The sequence below is a fragment of the Mercurialis annua genome, linkage group LG5 (assembly GCF_937616625.2).
Source record: "Mercurialis annua linkage group LG5, ddMerAnnu1.2, whole genome shotgun sequence".
NCBI lineage: Eukaryota > Viridiplantae > Streptophyta > Magnoliopsida > Malpighiales > Euphorbiaceae > Mercurialis > Mercurialis annua.
In genome coordinates this window covers 48082493-48100570 of record NC_065574.1, presented here as the reverse complement: position 1 = coordinate 48100570, position 18078 = coordinate 48082493, and the positions used below count along the sequence as shown (strand labels likewise).

General features: G+C 30.1%; 2 protein-coding genes and 1 long non-coding RNA gene across 3 annotated transcripts; 1 reads left to right on the top strand and 2 right to left on the bottom strand.

Moving 5' to 3' along the window:
* Nucleotides 1-2237: 2237 nt before the first annotated feature.
* Nucleotides 2238-4588, bottom strand: LOC130015583 (uncharacterized). The gene is made up of 2 exons (XR_008790768.1): nt 4465-4588; nt 2238-3232 (listed from the first exon to the last, which is right to left on the bottom strand). It is a non-coding gene; the product is annotated as an uncharacterized LOC130015583 (long non-coding RNA).
* Nucleotides 4589-8382: 3794 nt separating this feature from the next.
* LOC126683324 (probable 1-acyl-sn-glycerol-3-phosphate acyltransferase 5) lies at nt 8383-10974 on the top strand. Its single transcript, XM_050379181.2, has 4 exons — nt 8383-8490; nt 9114-9831; nt 9999-10129; nt 10407-10974. The coding sequence occupies exons 2-4, from the start codon at nt 9275-9277 to the stop codon at nt 10826-10828; spliced, it is 1110 nt and encodes a 369-aa protein (XP_050235138.1). The 5' UTR covers nt 8383-8490; nt 9114-9274; the 3' UTR covers nt 10829-10974.
* An 87-nt stretch (nt 10975-11061) lies between these two features.
* LOC126683323 (UPF0496 protein At4g34320-like) lies at nt 11062-16266 on the bottom strand. The gene is made up of 2 exons (XM_050379180.1): nt 16179-16266; nt 11062-12405 (listed from the first exon to the last, which is right to left on the bottom strand). Exon 2 carries the CDS (start codon nt 12305-12307, stop codon nt 11186-11188), a length of 1122 nt encoding a protein of 373 aa, XP_050235137.1. The 5' UTR covers nt 12308-12405; nt 16179-16266; the 3' UTR covers nt 11062-11185.
* Nucleotides 16267-18078: the final 1812 nt, after the last annotated feature.

Genomic DNA, 18078 nt, shown 5'->3' with positions numbered 1-18078 from the left:
AAAGCTTTTGGACATTTTTATGGTTATTTATTTTAAGTTATGGTTCAATTTTTAAATTTTATCAATTATATCTTTCCTTTGATCAGTATATTTTGGTTGCATCTAACTAGACAACTATTGTATTTGAGGGCTTGGTCTGTTGGCTAAGTTTCTCATTTGTACATGGAAGTCAGGGGTTCGATCATGACTTTCCACGGACAGTTGTTTCGTCTGATTTACAAATGGATTGAAAGATGAATACTAATTTTTATTAATTTTCGCTAACAATTAATATAATATAGTTTTAGTTGATAAAAAAATCTAGACAATTTTAGAATTTGTCAAACTTAAACTATCATTAATGAAATTAAAATATTTTGTCAAATAAAAAACTCAATATTTAATATTTTATGAATAATTTATTAGAATAATAATCGTGTTTTGAATGCCTTTTAAAATTGGAACAGTTTAGTAAAACGACTCTCCTCAAATCTAACTATTGGATCTGATAACAATTGAAAGAATGTTTTGAAAGAAGGATACTTAAAGACAGACAAAGGAGTTTTAATCATATAATCCCTTATGGTCAAATATTAGAACATTTAACCACTCATAGTCTAAAATGAGTCTAATTTTCTTATTAAAAATAAAAAATATTTTAATCAAATGTAATTATTTTGATTATTAAAATTAGATTTAAGGTCTGAAAAACTACCGACTTTTCAAAAAAAATTCAATTGCACCCTCACCTTGTAATTTCTTCAATAGCACCCTATTTCGTATTTTTGGCGTTCAATAGCACCCTGACCTTGTAAAACAATCAATTTTACCCTATTTTGTATTTTTGACTTTCAATAGCACCATAAATCATCAAATTAAACTCATTTATCGAGAACTTACTTGAATTTTTTTTAAGTTAAAAGACCTGTTTAAAAGTGTTCAAGTAGAAAAAAGTATGATTTCACCTTTAAATTTAGTTTTTTTGAAAATTTTCATCCTTATAGTAATCAAATCATCTAATTTTTTTAATTTAGAGCGCTATTGAAAGCCAAAAATACAAAATAGGGTGCTATTGAACAAATTGCAAGGTGAGGGTGCTATTGAAAAAAATTGAAAGGTCGGTAGTTTTTCAGACCTTAAGCCTTAAAATTATTCTAAATTAATACTTATTATTTTTTCAGTTCAATTAGTTAATAGCTAATTTTTAATAGTTTATGTTTTCTCGACGGTGCTAAAACTTTACCCTTCTCCCATGACTTTTGAAGAGTCTAATTTTGATGCTGACTTAATGCTTGAATGTAAGACGACGAGTCCTCTAATGATTATAATTTGCGATCATATCGAGATTGTTTCGGCTTAATTTTGGGAGTTACTCAAGATAAAGTTTGGATGCCTCTTAAAGTTGGAACAGTTTATTAAAACGACAATCTCCCCAAATCTAACTATTGGATCTGATAACAATTGAAAGAATGCTTCCAAAGAAGGATACCTAAAGACTGACAGAAGAGTTTCTCACTATTGGATCTGATAACAATTGAAAGAATGCGCAGGCATACTATGTCTACCAAAAGGCCTATAAATAGACGTAAAACAATCTTAGCTCGTCATTTGTCCATGTAAACTCGACTTTGAGAGCTTAGGAACCCTAGTTTTGACCCCAAGTGCCATTCTAACCCAAAACAATACTAAAACTTCACAGAAATTAATTATGAAACTAGAAACCATATAAAGAACAGTTCTTGAATCTAACAGAATTCCTAGTTCAAATGTCAAAGTTCTTGACATCTTCTTTGAGTTCCAATCGTGTTAGTGTCACGATCCGATTCTCGGCGTCGAGACCGGCGCTAGGGAATGGGAGTGGTTGCTCCGAAACCCGTAGCAAGCCTTAAAAATAAATTAAAAATCACTTAAAATTTTTCGCGGAATTCAAATCATTTTCGAACATTTTAAAATCGCAGTTTAAAACATTCTTATGAAAATTACCATTTAAAACATGCACATAATTTTCTCTTTAATTATTGCATTTTAGTTTTCAAAACCATTTCATTATGGTTTATCATGCATCTCATTATGCATACCATCTTACTATGCTACTTACTGCATTTCACTATGCAGGCCATCTCATTATGGACTTAACCGCATTTCATTATGCAGACCATTTCATTATGGATTTAACTGCATTTCATTATGCAGATGCGCTCACCGCATTTTATACTTGTGCAGTCACTCGGACTTTCGCACAGCATTCACATATTACATATAATCAGAGTTTAAGCGTTATAATAAAATATAAAGCATAAATAAGTCCAACGACTATTTGGGTATCATTGTTCATAACTCTAGCTACTGCAACTCTAGACACATAAAGGAAAGTCATCCTCACTTTATTCAAGCCAGGGATTTCCGGAACAAGAAATTGAAAATCCACACCTCAAACTGCCTGTAAAAATATTAAATTCAACGGGGTCAGTTATAAAAACTGGTGAATGCGTACAACATGTACTAATAAACATTAATATGAAAGCAATGCATTCCAGATTACCGATTCATATGAAACCCTAAACCATGATTCATGTTCCTATATGCTTTCAACACAGGAAACAAAAATATTCCATTATTTTTTTCCATTCCATTCGGGTTAACCTTTTATTTTCCTTTGGCCGTATTTATTTTCTCTTTTTGTACTTTTAGCCAGTCAAATCCGATTACTCTTATTTTACGTATTTGAAAGTCCCAGACTCTTCTTACAATACAACGGATTTCGGCAGTACATAAATACTGTCGCCAATTTCACTTTTTTTAATAAAAGGTTCAACCTCTCAGATCTCGGCAGTTTCGCTAACTGCCTTTGGTCGTCTATATTCCGTTGCCTCTGAAGATCTGTTTCCATATGTCTAGGCCGTCGCCTGACTTCCAAACCGCCGTCCAGATTTCCACATACCATTTTCACATGCAACCCATTCTAAATGCAATACCGGTGATCACACAGCACTATTTCCGCCCAATAGTTAGCATGTTTCAATAAATCTAAATCGGTTTCAAAACTATGTATAATAGTTCATGCGATTTAAATTCAAAATAAAATAAAGCATTTGCAAATCATGTAAAGCAGTTCGCAATATTTTTAATACTAATATTTAGCAGTATAAGTTGTAAACACACTCACAGTACTCGCTTATTCCAAATATAAAAATATCACCCGTCGAATATCAAAATCTTTGCTCGCCGGTTTCCGCGACAAAACTCGCTAGATCTAATTTAGAGATTAAACATTAATAAATGCAATAACTCTAAATTCTAGGATATACTCTATACCGACTCAACCATATAACCACATAATCACAAACCAAATTTGATTCCGACTATCTCTTTCCGCGTCATCGTATTTCTATACGATACACCACATAGTTTATTTATTTCAATAAATAAACATAGAATTATAATTCCATATAATTCTAACACACATTCAATTCACATAATTTTCTAAAAAAACACTTTTAGAAAATATCAACAAACATACCACAATTCAAAAATATCCAAAAATATTTTTCCGTAAAATATTTTTGACCCGCGGCTCGGCCCCCCCTTATTTTCTGCCAAAAACATTTCGGCACTAACTGCTGCCAAATGAGTTTAGGACTGAGCCAACACGCTCTATCCCTTCTACTCATACTCCGGTCACCTTATTCCGGTGGTTTTGGCCGGAAAACTCAAAAACGCTAAAAACGCTTAAAAATCCATTTTAACACCGAAATTCACCAAAAATAATTTCAAATACATTTTTAATTTTTATCTTGTAAAAACAGCAGCCCATAATTTTTAAAATAATATTTTCCATTATTTTAACCATTAAAACCGAAATATACGTTAATAATCAAAACCGATTATTAATCCTTCAAAACACTACACAAAAATCATTTAAACTCCACAAATAATTATCAAACACATTTCATAATTTTTTCATGAATAGTTTCTGCCCAGAATTTAAAATGACAGTTTTACCCTTTTTCATCAAATTTTAGCCGAATAGAGTTATTAAAAATTAAACCCGATTATTAAACCGCTAAAAATTAACCATCAACCATTTAATTAACATCAATCACAAAGGTAACTCATCCATAAATAAAGTTATTTCCAGAAATTAAAAATCCCTTTATTTACCATTTTTAAGCTATTTTTGAGCTTTAAAACAATTAAAAATCGAAACCCAACTAATTAAATTAACACCCGAATTAATTAACATTTTTAATCCACAAAAATTTCACTTTAGAGCATATATAAATCTCAACATATAGATCAGCCCAGAAATTTAAAATAAATAATTTAATTTTCACGGAAAAATTATTTAAAACCGAAACCCATTAAACTAGCAATTAAAACCAACTAATTATCCATCAAACATCACATATAAACCATCCTATGCATGTTTCTAACACTTAACCAACATCAGCAACTAAAAACTAAGATTTGAGCTTGAAATTATACCTTGATTCAACATGCAAATACACATACACGATCTACGCAATATTCCCGACAATTTTCGTGAAGAAATTTTTGAGAGAAAATCAAAGAATAAAGCTTGGTGTTTGTGGTTATGGTGTATTCGGCACCCACAAGAAAATGAAGAAGACAATGCATTGCTTGGGCACCAAGCTTATGTAGGAAAATATCTAGATATTAAATCATGTTTCAATTATTTACAAGTTTGCCATTATGGCATTCTTGTAAATAATTCGAACTCTAGGGGCAAAATAATTTAACTTTCTCAAACACTCAAAAACATTAAATCATATCATATGGGCTGAGTTAAAATATTTTTGGGCCTTTAAAAATATTTAAAATAATTATTTTTACGGTTTTTAGTGAAAAATCGCAAAATTCACTTTTAACACGTAAAATTGCCAAAAATCACATTTAAGGCAAACACATAGCAAATCACATTTTTACCCTTATAAATTTATCACGTGAATTTATTCACTATTTTCGAGGTCCTAATCAATTAAAATTGGACACTAGTGAAAATAAACACTAATAATTCTACGGGGTATTACAGTTAGAGAGTTTCCTGTGATCATCCCTAAGGTAATCGTTGCAAGTTTTAATCATTGGTTCGATTCTGGATGAGTCTAACGTTGAAACCCTAATTATTAGACAAAATGACAATTGAGAATTTCGAATACGAAACTAATACGTTTGTCTGATATAAGTATTTTGATGATGTTTCTGATATGTAAAAAATAATTAACGTCGATGTCGCAAAATTCCATAAATCGACAATTTTGATGAAAACGTCGACATTCTGCCGATTTCGGCGAAACACGAGTTAACATTCGAATATGGTAATGATATGTTTAAAATGATAAGACGAATGAAGTATGGTGTCTTGTATATACTGAAATAATAAGAGTTAGGGATTCGGTGGAATGGCGAGATTTAAACAATTTGAATTTTTTTACGTCGACGACGAAGTTTCGCTGAACCTAACATAATGAGAATCAGACATTACATACAAACTTGTAGGCCTTACAGTTGTGTCAGGGCTAAAATAGTTTACGACAACACATAAATATCGTGTTGAGCTTACTAGGATTTAATGTTAACTTGAAATTGTCGATTAGGCTCCAAATTGTTTTAAAATGTATTTTTTGGTTGACGTTTGTGAAACATGTTTTAAAAGTGCTATAATCAATTACGATATTTATATATCAATAAGCGGATCTAAAGAGCATGTGGCCTCAGCTGACGGGTTACAAAATGTAAAAGTTAAGTGTTTACGTCGGGTCTTGAGTTATTTAATATGGTCGACGAAATGAGAAAAATGATTTAGAATCACCCGCCTAGAACTTTTAAAATAGCTCGTTAGTTTTTTTTTAAAGTCTTAATAAAATTGTATATTTTATTTTTGATAAATTAATTTTTTCAAATATAAAATAGAAGACATTAAAATGAAAGAGGAAAATTTTATACTATACTTTTATGTGTAAGATATTTTATATTTTTACGAAACATAAGAGAAGAGCAAGAGACACGAGGCAATACTTTATCATTATCATTTTCATTCACCACCACTAATACTCCAACTTTTTAACTACCACAATCACTATCCTCACAATTAATACAGCTTAAGATTATTATTACTATCATCTTCATTATCATTTATATTCATTGCTTCAGCCGCCACCAAAACTTTCATCCTACCTATATCTAACTAATTAAACATTCTAATTAATTCTTTTAATGCCAAATTTATACCCAAAAAAGATGTAAATTACAACAATGCCAATATTTGCATATAAGTTTATAGTTCCTACTACGGGTAATCAAATTAACGTTTCACTTTTCTTAAAACTAAAAGAAAAATTAAACTGTCCAGATTTATAAGGATAAGAAATTGAAAACTAAACAAATCACATCAGTCAATTTGTATATTTTTTTTAATTTGGTTCGATCCGATTTATACTAAAACTAAACTGAAATTTTCTTACATTTATATTCGAACTAATTTAAACAGTAATCAGCTTTATATTTTTAGACGAGCCAAATTAAAATTTTCAATTTTATTTGGTTATTCGGTTTAGTTCTATTGTTGAACACCCCTAATACCTAGTCTCCAACTTTTTAAAGTAGCTGTTCCAAACATCAATCTTCTACGTATCACTCATATTAGTTCTCCAAGTATCACAAAGTTTTAGCTTAAACCATTATTTGACTTCTTTAACTATATTATTTTATTTTATTTTCTAGCGCTCTACTACTAATTTATTCATTTACACATATAATTTTTAATTTTTTAACCACTTTAACCTCTTATGTATTTGAGCATAATCCGCGATGATGTGGAGTATTATGCGGGCGTAGATGACATGAAAAATTATAATAATATTTTAATGGCAATTTTAAACTATAATTTTAATCCATTTGACATTCAAATTTCAATTTTTAAACCAATTTTTCATTTATTCATATTAAATTAAACTACTAATAATGTAAAAAAATTCAAGTGCATATAATTTTTTCACTGATATTACTTTAAGATGTTTAAACACTTTTTTCCCTCTATATTTATATAAAAAAATATTATTGATAATTTATTTTTCTATTATCGATATTGTTTTCAGTACTTATCATTATAAACAACTAAAATTCAGAAATAGTTAGTAAATATAGTACTTTAGCATTTTATTTATGTTTTAGTTTTTCTTTTTAAATACAAGTTTACAGAACAACACTTATGCATGTATTTAATGATGCATGATTACATCTATGTTTTTATAACACAATACAAAATGAAAGTATTATAAAATTGAATAAGTTAAATGCAATCGGTCAAAAGAAGGATAATAAGTGCAATAGACTGAAATTATATTTAAGAAGTGTTATAAACAAAAATAATATAGATTGGAGGTGCAATTATATGTTCAAATTTAACATATCAACATAAAATACAATTCACGTGTTTAGTCCACGTCCACGTATGAAAGATAGAAGTGTCTTCCACATAATGGATGTGTTATATCATTCTTACAAGGCTGGATACATAGTTTGACCCCTGAACTTATATCTTTTTACCCATCTAACCCCTAAACTTAACGTCTCACCTATCGAACCCCTGAACTTGTTAAATAACCCAATTTGACCCCCGAACTTGATAAATATGTAAACATTGAATCCCTCCGTACACAATTTCTTCTAGAATATTTCAAGTGACAGGTGGACACGAAGGGTTCAATATATACAAATTTATCAAGTTCAGAGGTCAAATCGGATTATTTAACAAGTTCAGAGGTTCGATAGGTGAGACGTTAAGTTTAGAGGTTAGATGGGTAAAAGGGTATAAGTTCAGGGGTCAAATTATGTATTAAGCCTTCTTACAACAAGCCAATAATCATTTGCGATAGAGAATCTTTATTTACTGTTTTTTTTTATCATTAAACATATTTGCACATGCTAACGCCTCATTGATTTGTTGCACAAATAACGTGGCGCAATCATTGCGTTGTATAATTATTCGAAAGATAGTAGCGATACAAATTGAAATTTTCATATCGATAATAGGATTTCAATTTGGTTTTTAATTTTTTTTGTAATTTTGATTTATGATGTGTTTCAATGTTTTAGGTTGTAATACTGGTTTATTTTTTTAATATATAATTTGTTTCCGATAAAAAAATTACATAGAAGTTAAATCAGTAAAAAGTATAAATATTTAATAATAAATCATACTACTAATAACTAAAGAGTGACACATAATATAAGGAATCAAATAATGTTATGCACCACTATTGTTTTCTGAAATCAAAATTCACTTAGAAATAGTAAAAGTAATGGCAATATGCGTAAATATCAACAATAGGAAGCCTCATTTCCGCACCGTCACCAGTCTCGTTTTAAAAGAGACTGTGGTGCGTACTACAAATTTAAATACTATTTTCAGGCACAGCTCAAAACCACCGCAAACGGCTTCTCCGCCACCATTTTTGTGACCGTTAAAACACTTATCTTAAGCTAAAGGTAAAAACTTTAAGTGCAAAATTTTATGCTTTTAAGCTTAACTTCTATGTATAGTAATGCTTTCTTCTTCTTTGTTTGGATTTTTACATTTATGAGCTTATAGAAAATGTAGTTCAGATCCCATGTATTAGTTTATGGTTTTTATTATTCTTCTAAATAATGGGAAAAAAAATAATATTTTTGTTGGTTTAAGCTATAGTTCATTGGTTTGTTATATTTAACTGTTATTAGTGAATGATTGACATATTATATTAGTATTGTGCCATTTGTTGAATTAAAGTTTGGGGTTTCTCTCTGGTTTATTATATGTTTTTTAATATTTTATGAGTCTTGTGATTATTACTATTTTGCAGTGTGTTTTCTGCATAAACTAGCATTTGATTTCAGTATTTTGTTGTTAAGGGCATGGATATTATGCATGTTTCTTGTTCATTGTCTTTGAAATGCCCGGTTTACGGATTTGTTTACTCGTAGTCGGTCTATTTAGTTTATGGTTTTTGTTTAGTAATTGTTTGAAGTTGACATTGTAGCACTGAAACTGATAAATCCTTATTTTCATGGATAGTTTCTTTACATGAATGTACATTAAAGTCACACTAATGAGTGAAAGTTTTCTTCACCAGGCCTTTATCTCCCTGAATCACCACCGCAAGGTATTTAATCTTGCTTGGGAGCGTCAGCAAAATTATGCCCACATGACGATAAGCACTCTTGTTAGGTGAGAAGCTTAGGGAAAGTACTTAAAATATTGGAAAAGGGAGGTTATAATTGAGTTTATCCGCCTATGGAAGTTCGAGGAGCAAGACCAAAGGTTCGTGCCTTGACCCCATTTAGGTTGGTAAGGGGTATTGTGTGTTTACTGGTGTTGATCCTATCGGCATTTATGATGCTTGTTTATATTGGCTTCATTAGTGCTGTTATACTTCGAATTTTCAGTGTATATTATAGCAGAAAAACGACATCCTTTTTCTTTGGTGCTTGGCTTGCTTTGTGGCCTTCTCTTTTCGAAAAGATTAACAAGACCAAAGTTATTTTTTCTGGCGAAACGGTTCCTGCAAAGGAACGGGTTTTGCTTATTGCAAACCATAGAACAGAGGTTGACTGGATGTACTTGTGGGACCTTGCTTGGCGGAAAGGAAGTTTGGGATGCATTAAGTATGTCCTTAAGAGCAGTTTGATGAAATTACCTATATTTGGTTGGGGATTCCACATTCTGGAGTTCATATCTGTGGAGAGGAAGTGGGAGATTGATGAACCAAATATGCACCGAATGCTTTCAAGTTTTAAGGATCCAAATGATCCCCTTTGGCTTGCTCTGTTCCCCGAAGGAACTGATTTCACGTAATTTCTTAGCCTTTTCCTCTAGAAAAAGTGTTTATTGGTTAACTCAATTTTTCAGTGGATCTTTTTCGTCAAACCTTATTCCATAATGAAAATCTTTTCATTTTTTGTTATGTTTGTTGGATTAGATAGTTTTTCATTTTTGTTCCCTTTCTTTCGGGCTACAGTCATCAGAAGTGTGAACGGAGTAAAAAATATGCAGCTGAAAATGGCTTACCAATCATGAACAATGTGCTCCTCCCTAAAACAAAGGGCTTCTACGCCTGCTTGGAAGATCTGAGGAGCCGTCTGGATGCAGGTTACTACTTATCTTGCATGCTTTGACGCCTAAGACTATTACCAGAGTTTCTTACTGCTTTTTATTCTCGTCAATTTGAAGTTTGAAGCAAATCATATGTACATACATGCTCCACAATTTCCTGCAAAAGGAAAGTTGGAGCAAAGATGAGCCTACTTGATTATTGGATTCTTTGTTATATACGCATTGCATAAGTTGTCACCAACGAAATGGCGTTCAAACATTTTTTAGCTGCTGTGATCATTCTTCGTGATTCTCAATTCTTGTTTTCTTGCAGTCTATGATGTTACCATTGGTTATAAACCACAATGCCCATCTTTGTTGGATAACGTTTTTGGTGTAAATCCTTCTGAAGTCCATATTCATATCAGGCGCATTGCTCTCGATGATATCCCACATTCTGAAGAGGAAATTACAGCTTGGTTGATGAATACATTCCAGTTAAAGGACCAATTACTTTCTGATTTTTATTCCAAAGGCCATTTCCCGCACCAAGGTACTGAAGGGGATCTCTCAACACTGAAGTGCTCTGTAAATTTTGTGGCCGTAATACTGTGGATTAGCATATGTACGTATTTCACGTTTTGCTCATCGATTTGGTTTAAATTTTATGTATCTTTAGTATGTTGTTATCTGGCATCTGCAACCTATTTCAATGTTCGTCCAGTGCCACTTCTTAGGCTTCTGAAATGTCAGTAGGTTCTAAGCTTATAAAAATGCAGCTTACTGTAGTTTGATTTGTTTACAAATCTATGTTATAGAATAAAGTTTCTGAATTATAGAAGCATTTATGGAAATAGAAACGGAATGCCGAAATATAGAACTCTACAAGTTTCCCGTGTAAATTATAACATATTGATATGTTGCTGTAAATTAGTAAAAGGGTTATTTATGTGGTAAATACTCACCATTTCCTATAAAGAAACCAATAATTGAAACAAATGTGTAGTACTAATAAGTAATAATTACAATAATGAAATAATAAACAGTTTTCAAAATGGAAATTAACAAGTATCTTGCTGCCTAAACAATGTGTGACAATGGAGAGAACCCATCTCAGTTATGAGGGTGTTTGATGATTCTTTGCAGAACTACGGTTCTTGCTCGTCGAATATCACGGCTGCAGGTATCGGCTTGCCCCCCTAGATCCTCAATATGCTTCATAAACACTTCCAGTTTCTTTTTGATCTCCACAATTGCAATTTTTACAGCTTCTTGCTCAATTGCAAACTCTGCATTCAGCATCAGTGATTCAATGTCGATCTCCAACCGATCAATGAGAACCCGAATGTTGTCCAAATCTTTAATAGCAACATAAGTACCAACCTGCATTGTACCAATCAACTCTTTCTGCCCCTTCAATGCATTTTCATAATTCTTCCATAACGAATCAATCCATTTCCCCATCGAGCCTAATGGGATTGACGTAGCAGCAGCAAGCGCAGCCGCCACAGGAGGGGCTGCCATAGCAGCTGCTACGACAGAGCAGATCAACACAGCAGCGAAAGTCGCGACAAATATTATATTCGACACTTTTCTCCAAGCGTGAATGCTCTTGAGTTTCTTATCAAGCTTATTCTTTCTAGATTGCAGCTTTTCAAGCATCAACATCTGTTGCCTATAAACAGATTGAAAAAGCTGAAAAAATTCTTCAGTGAAAGGATCACCAGCTGACTTAAAATTCTTCAATCCCTCCAAAGTTTTCGCATACGTTTTCCCTCCATTCTCGTTCTCCTCCTCGAATTGTTGAAGCGCGACGAAAATGAAAAGCTGACTATCGCGAGCACGCTTCAAGCACTTCTCCAATGCAGTACAGAAATCAAGCGTTTGGAGACTATTCTCAAAATACTCCTCAACAAGATCAAACAATTCTTGATTCTTCCAAATATCTTTCTTGCATTCCAAGATAACTTTAACAACTTCCTGATTCATTTCTAACAAACATTCAGTAACTTCTTTCAAAGAATCGAAAGAAAGTGCTCGAACTTCGACACCAACAGCAAGCGTATTAATCACATGATTCGTACGAACTTGGAGAGACGTATCGAAAGACTGCAAATCCATGTCGAGCTTGCAGGCCGCCTCGTACGAACTCAATTGATCTGTTGTGTATTGCGGATTATTGTTGAAAGCAGTTGATGCTTGATCAGGTGCCTTCTTGCTCACGTGACCTCCCATTTCTTCAATCAACTTCAGATTTCACCCTTGGAACTTTCTTTAAATCTTGAAAACCAGGAAAAAAATAATTGTTTATTTGGTTATAACAGTGAGATCTCCTGTAAAAAAAAATGAAATTCTTGGATTAAAAAAGAGAAGAAAATTAAAGAACATAAGTACAAATTAAAAACAAGTGTGACAGAATCAAGAAAAGGTGACCACAAAAAAGAGAGATGAATCTAGAAGGATTTAAAACTGGCCAAGAAACTTAAAAATATATGAGAAAAACCAGATAAGATTTAGTGAAAGAGAAGTGCAAGTTTAAATCTGTCAAAAGAAAAAAATTTAATGATTAAAAGGAATAAATGGCGGGATATGAATTCTTAATAAACAAGAAAAAGCAATATTATGTTATTAATATTATAGTTTATGAGTGAATAATTTATGAAATGTATAAATATATAGAATAAAAGAAATGAAAGGTGATTGAAGAATGAAGAAGCTTAAAGAAAATTATAAGTGTTGAGGACCAAGACAAATGATGAGGTGGCGGTGGTGCTGAGGGTGGCGGTGGGGATAGGGTGGCGGCGGTGATGGTGGTGGTGGTGGAGGAGGTTATAGCTTAAAGATATAAACAAAGCTTACACGCATTGCATTAATGAGAAATGGGACATGGAAAACGCGGGAAGCAATGTATTTCCCTTGTTTCTCTTATCTCTCTAGAAACAAAAAAAAAGATTTTATTCACCTCATATAATGCCTAATCAATCTATAAGCAACACGAATTATCTATCACGAAACACAAATAATCAAATAAAAAACGGTGAAATAATATTTTTTTACAAATAAAAAATTATTAATATGAAGTTTAAAGTTGTTTTTGAGAAATATTATGTAAAACTCGATAATTTTTCATACAACATAGATAACCATAAAAGAGAAAATGATTATAATTTATATATATTAGGATGTTATGTGCAACCGATTTTGTATGATTATAGCTTATATATATATATATATATATATATATATATATATATATATATATATATATATATAAATATATATATTATGGTGACTACCGATTAAAATATATAGGACGAGTTATAATTATTAGGTAAAATATCCACCGGTAATTGTCAACACCGACTTGTCGATAGAAAATGTTTTTTGGTAATATTGGTAATGGATATAATCAAATCATTTTCATCGTTAATCCGTTGCTAATTATCAACCGATTGGCAATTGACGATGGTACACCCATCGACATTGTTCATTCGGTAAAAAATCGGTAAAATAAAAAAAAAATCAAAGAAATATCCGTTGGTATTATGTGTTTAATAGATTAAAAAAATTAAAATTTCTGAAACATAGTAAAAAATAAAAAATTTCAACAAAGTTTTTTTAGTTTATACTGATAGAAGAAAGGCATTAATTTTTATGAAATAATTATACTTGGTTATACTTTAATCGTTATGAATATAATAACCTATAGGCCTAATGTTTCAAAAAACTCCGACCTTTCACCCCTTTTTCAATCACTGACGTTGCAAATCAGTCAATATTATCCTATTTTGCAATTGAACTTTTTTTATTTGATAAAAGTTCAAAAAAATTCTCTAAATTGACCCTTTTTGCATTATATTAACTTTTTGTATTAAATTGATCATTTTTAAAGAAATTGTTTGAACTTTTATTTGATAAAGAAATGGCAATTTTATGCTTTATGATACAATTAAAATGAAAAAAAATGCAAATTAAAATAAAATTGACAAATTTTTAACGTCAAGATACGATTGAAAAGAGAATGAAATGTCGGTTTTTTTAAAACATTAAGCTTAACCTATATCATTGTGATGGAATATATTATGTGTACATATATATCGCTTAAATAGCTCAAAGTTAAAAATAATAATAGCCCCAAATTATCAAAAAAAACAAAGGTCATTTACATGAAAGAAGGCATATTTACCACAAATGTTTAGTATGTAATTTAAAAAAGAAATGTTAACTGACCAAAAAAGAAGCAGTGCTGCATATGTTATGCTTGCACCAACTATTGCTTTCTTGGTTGAATGACATAAATACTGAGTTGAAAGCTTAGAATTTTTACGCTCAATCTTTTTATATTTAATATTTTATAAATTAATAATTCCATTAACTACTTTTATTGGAAATTGTCTCCGTTGTATATAGTACAAAAACGTTAATTACATATAAAATCATAACTTTTACACCAAACAATTTTAAAACTTATCAAACACATAAACAATATTTCATTTCTTTTTAATTTTATTGTGAGCACATTTTTTGATAAAAATTTACTAACTTGGTCCCTTGGACACCCAATGGGTCTGCCACGTGGAATGTCACGTCAGCAAAAATACCAATAAAAATCACCCACGTTATTTTAAAAAAAATATATAAGACGATGTCTGTGATTGACACTTTTTAAATGTCATGTTATTTTTGAAACTTGACGCAAAAGTTATGATTTATATGTAATTGACCCTAGCATAAATAATAATTTCGCATAAAAATTGTTAAACATATTAGAAATAATTTTATAAATATGAGGACGTAATCTATTTATGGCTTTTTTTTATATTCAAATATGGTTTTCTTTTATTAATCTAAGTTTTATTTAAAATTAAATATGTTAGCTGAACTATCTTAGTAATACATTAATATTAGATTTATCATATATGGTTTATTTTAAATACACATGATTTCATATTCCAATTTCATAAATATAATAAATTAATATTTTTCATATTTTATGGAGTAATTTTTCAATCTATAAAGTATATTAATTTATAAGGGAATAAATTCTAATTGTTTGGGACAGACTACATAATTTTAATCTTACCTTCATAATTAAAGCATTAAAATCACGTGTGTTTTATCTAGAGGTTTATCTATTAAATATTAAGGTTTAAATCTTAAATTATACCATGTCAAGTTTATTTGTCATTTTATTTTAGATTTTTTTTACGATCTCAATCTGGAAACAGTACAAGTCATTTTTAGACTCATGGTTAAATTAACAGCTAACATATTTACAGCTGTGAAAAGTGGAGCTAAAAACTTTACTACCATTTAAATTTATTTTAATAGTTCTTCTCAAAAAATAATAATTAATATTTTAATAGTTAAACTTATATTTTTATAAAAATAAGAGATTAATATAGTAATTCAAGTCAATAATTGTTCATACAGCATCAAAAATTGTGTAATTATTCAATTTGTTGTTGCCACGTAAGCAATTAGTTAGCTGAATTGCCGCAAAAATGAAAATAAAATTATCAAAATATAATAATTTGAAAAATCATAACCGTTTTGTAAAAATTCTATAGCTTAATAAATAACCCCTTAACTCATAAAAAGTGAGAGTGAACAATTTTAAGAATTTCAAAGTTTCAATAATGAAATTTTAAGATAAGTTAGTATTTATTTTAATTTGCTATAAACAAATTAATAAATGGAAGTGATCACAGTTAAGAAGGAGCTGTAACCCTAACGGAAAAAAAAGGTGAACATTAATGTTTCGAGGCTTTGCTTTCTCTAGTTGTTTTTGAAGGGATTTAAGTATTTCTTCCTATACTTCTCACATACTCTTCACTAAAGTTCCATTTTTGTGTTTCAAATCAAATCAAATAAAATTTTCCGATCATAATTATTTTTGATGAATTTGAAACTATGTTAAAGCCACAAGTTTACACGCAATCAAGACTACGACTCTCAGAATTAAGATATAAAATAGTTAATATAAAAGATATTCCGAAACACGGAAGAAATCTAGACAAGAATAAGAATATGTTAAATCCGAGCATCTATAGAGAAAAACCGCTCTAGTGAAATAAAAAAAAGTAGTAATTAAAGTGAGACATACCTCGTTTTTGATCTTATTGTTGTTCTTGAATTTGATAGCATTCAGTTGCTCCCTTTAACTGATTAATAAGAATAAGATTGGAGTAGCTTATATTATATATATAGTCATCATCAAGTGCTGACTTGTGAGCCAAGATTTACTAAACAGCTGCTCATTTTAGGATGAAATTACAGAAATGTGCACTACAAGATTAGTTGTTATTTTTGTTAGTTTTTCTTGTTTCTTTCTCTTTTAATTAAAAATAAATAAAAGAAATAGTATGCTTTGTTTATAAGTAATTAACAAGTTTGGCTGCTCTTAAAAAAGTGTTATCTATAGCTTCAGACCATTTTATTTTAACAAAAGTAGTTTAGCTTTTATTCATGATTAATTCAATTACATTTCACAAATTAAGATTAAACTCTATCTTTATTTTTTTACAAGAAAGTTAAGTTTTTAAGTTTAAGATAATTGAATACAATCGTTCTCCAATCTCCACAATTTCAGATATGTTTTATGTCCATTTTCAAGGTAAACGTGCTTACTGAGCATTTCTATAGTAATTTCAAATAAACACTTAAATGATATAAAAATTCCTTAATAATTTAAGACTTCACTTAGGTTTAAAATTTTATAATTTTTGAAAAGTTAATTCAAAAAATATTGTATGCAAAAAATAGATAATTATTTTACTTGATTTACTTATCAACTTTCCTTAAATTATAGGGTTAATTACATATAAAATCACCACCTTTACACGAAATTGTAAAAATAACTCGACCTTTAAAACGTGGCAATTCAGGGCACCACCTTTCGTTTCTTTTCAAAAATAACATGGGCACATTTTCAGTGGCATTTTGCTGACGTGGCATGACACGTGTCACTCCCATTGGGTGTCCAACTCAGCAAAATTTTATCTAAAAACGTGCTTATGTTGTTTTTGAAAAGAAATGAAAGGTGATGCCCTGAATTGACACGTTTTAAAGGTCGTGTTATTTTTGAGAATTCGTGTAAACGTGATGATTTTATATGTAATTAACCCTAAATTATATTATATCTTTAATTAGTTAAATTTTCAAGGTATTTTCAATAACTAATTAACTAAGTTTATTAAGTACTATCTTGCATCAATTAATTAGGGTAGTAGAATACCTAGATTTTTTTTAGAAAAGAAGTTACTTTTTTTAAGTTAAAAGGAAATCGGATTTTTAACTTTGCGAAAAACAAAATGAAAAAAAAAACGAGCAAAATAAATGCTATTTACAAAAAGTTATATTTTTTTCAGCGACATGTCACTAACCAACCAAAGTTTAGTTTAGAATTAATTTTCTTATTTAATTTAAATTTAAAAATTTAATATATTTATTTTTATAACTAAATTTTAAGTTTCTTTTACCGAGGTGGCCATCTGGACTAGACTACAGTAAATAGTCTTACAATATCATCAATCTTTTTTTTTTTGAGATACAATATCATCAATCTAATGAGTGCCCCAATACTTAAAACTATATGTATATACTTTAAGAATTAATTTATATAATTAGATAAAATTACTATTCTTTGGGAAAAAAAGATAAAAATTATTATTCAACCAACGAGCTGTAGCTCAAATGGTATAAGCGCTGGACAGCAAACTGTTAAGGTTGTGAGTTCAATTCCTCCCACACGCGCTCCCCCTCCCCAATTATCAAAAAAAAATTATTATTCAAATAAAAAGTAACTTCTAGTCATAAGTAACATAAATTAAAATTTAATACTATATAATGGTAACTAGATTAAAATTTAGTGACCAAAGATTCAATAAATATAGCTAAAGCAAAAATCGAGGTCTGTTATAGGAAGAAACTCAGAAGTCATAAAGAAAAGCCGAACTATAAGCTTAGCAGGTTTCAGGTAACAGCGAAGCACGGACGCGTCACGC

Excerpts from the sequence above, each read along its gene's own strand:
- LOC126683323 (XM_050379180.1), bottom strand. The coding sequence starts at position 12,307 with ATGGGAGGTCACGTGAGCAAGAAGGCACCTGATCAAGCATCAACTGCT.
- LOC126683324 (XM_050379181.2), top strand. The coding sequence starts at position 9,275 with ATGGAAGTTCGAGGAGCAAGACCAAAGGTTCGTGCCTTGACCCCATTT. Across the intron at positions 9,832-9,998 it reads CCCGAAGGAACTGATTTCAC|TCATCAGAAGTGTGAACGGA; the intron begins GTAATTTCTTAG and ends TTCGGGCTACAG. Across the intron at positions 10,130-10,406 it reads GAGGAGCCGTCTGGATGCAG|TCTATGATGTTACCATTGGT; the intron begins GTTACTACTTAT and ends GTTTTCTTGCAG.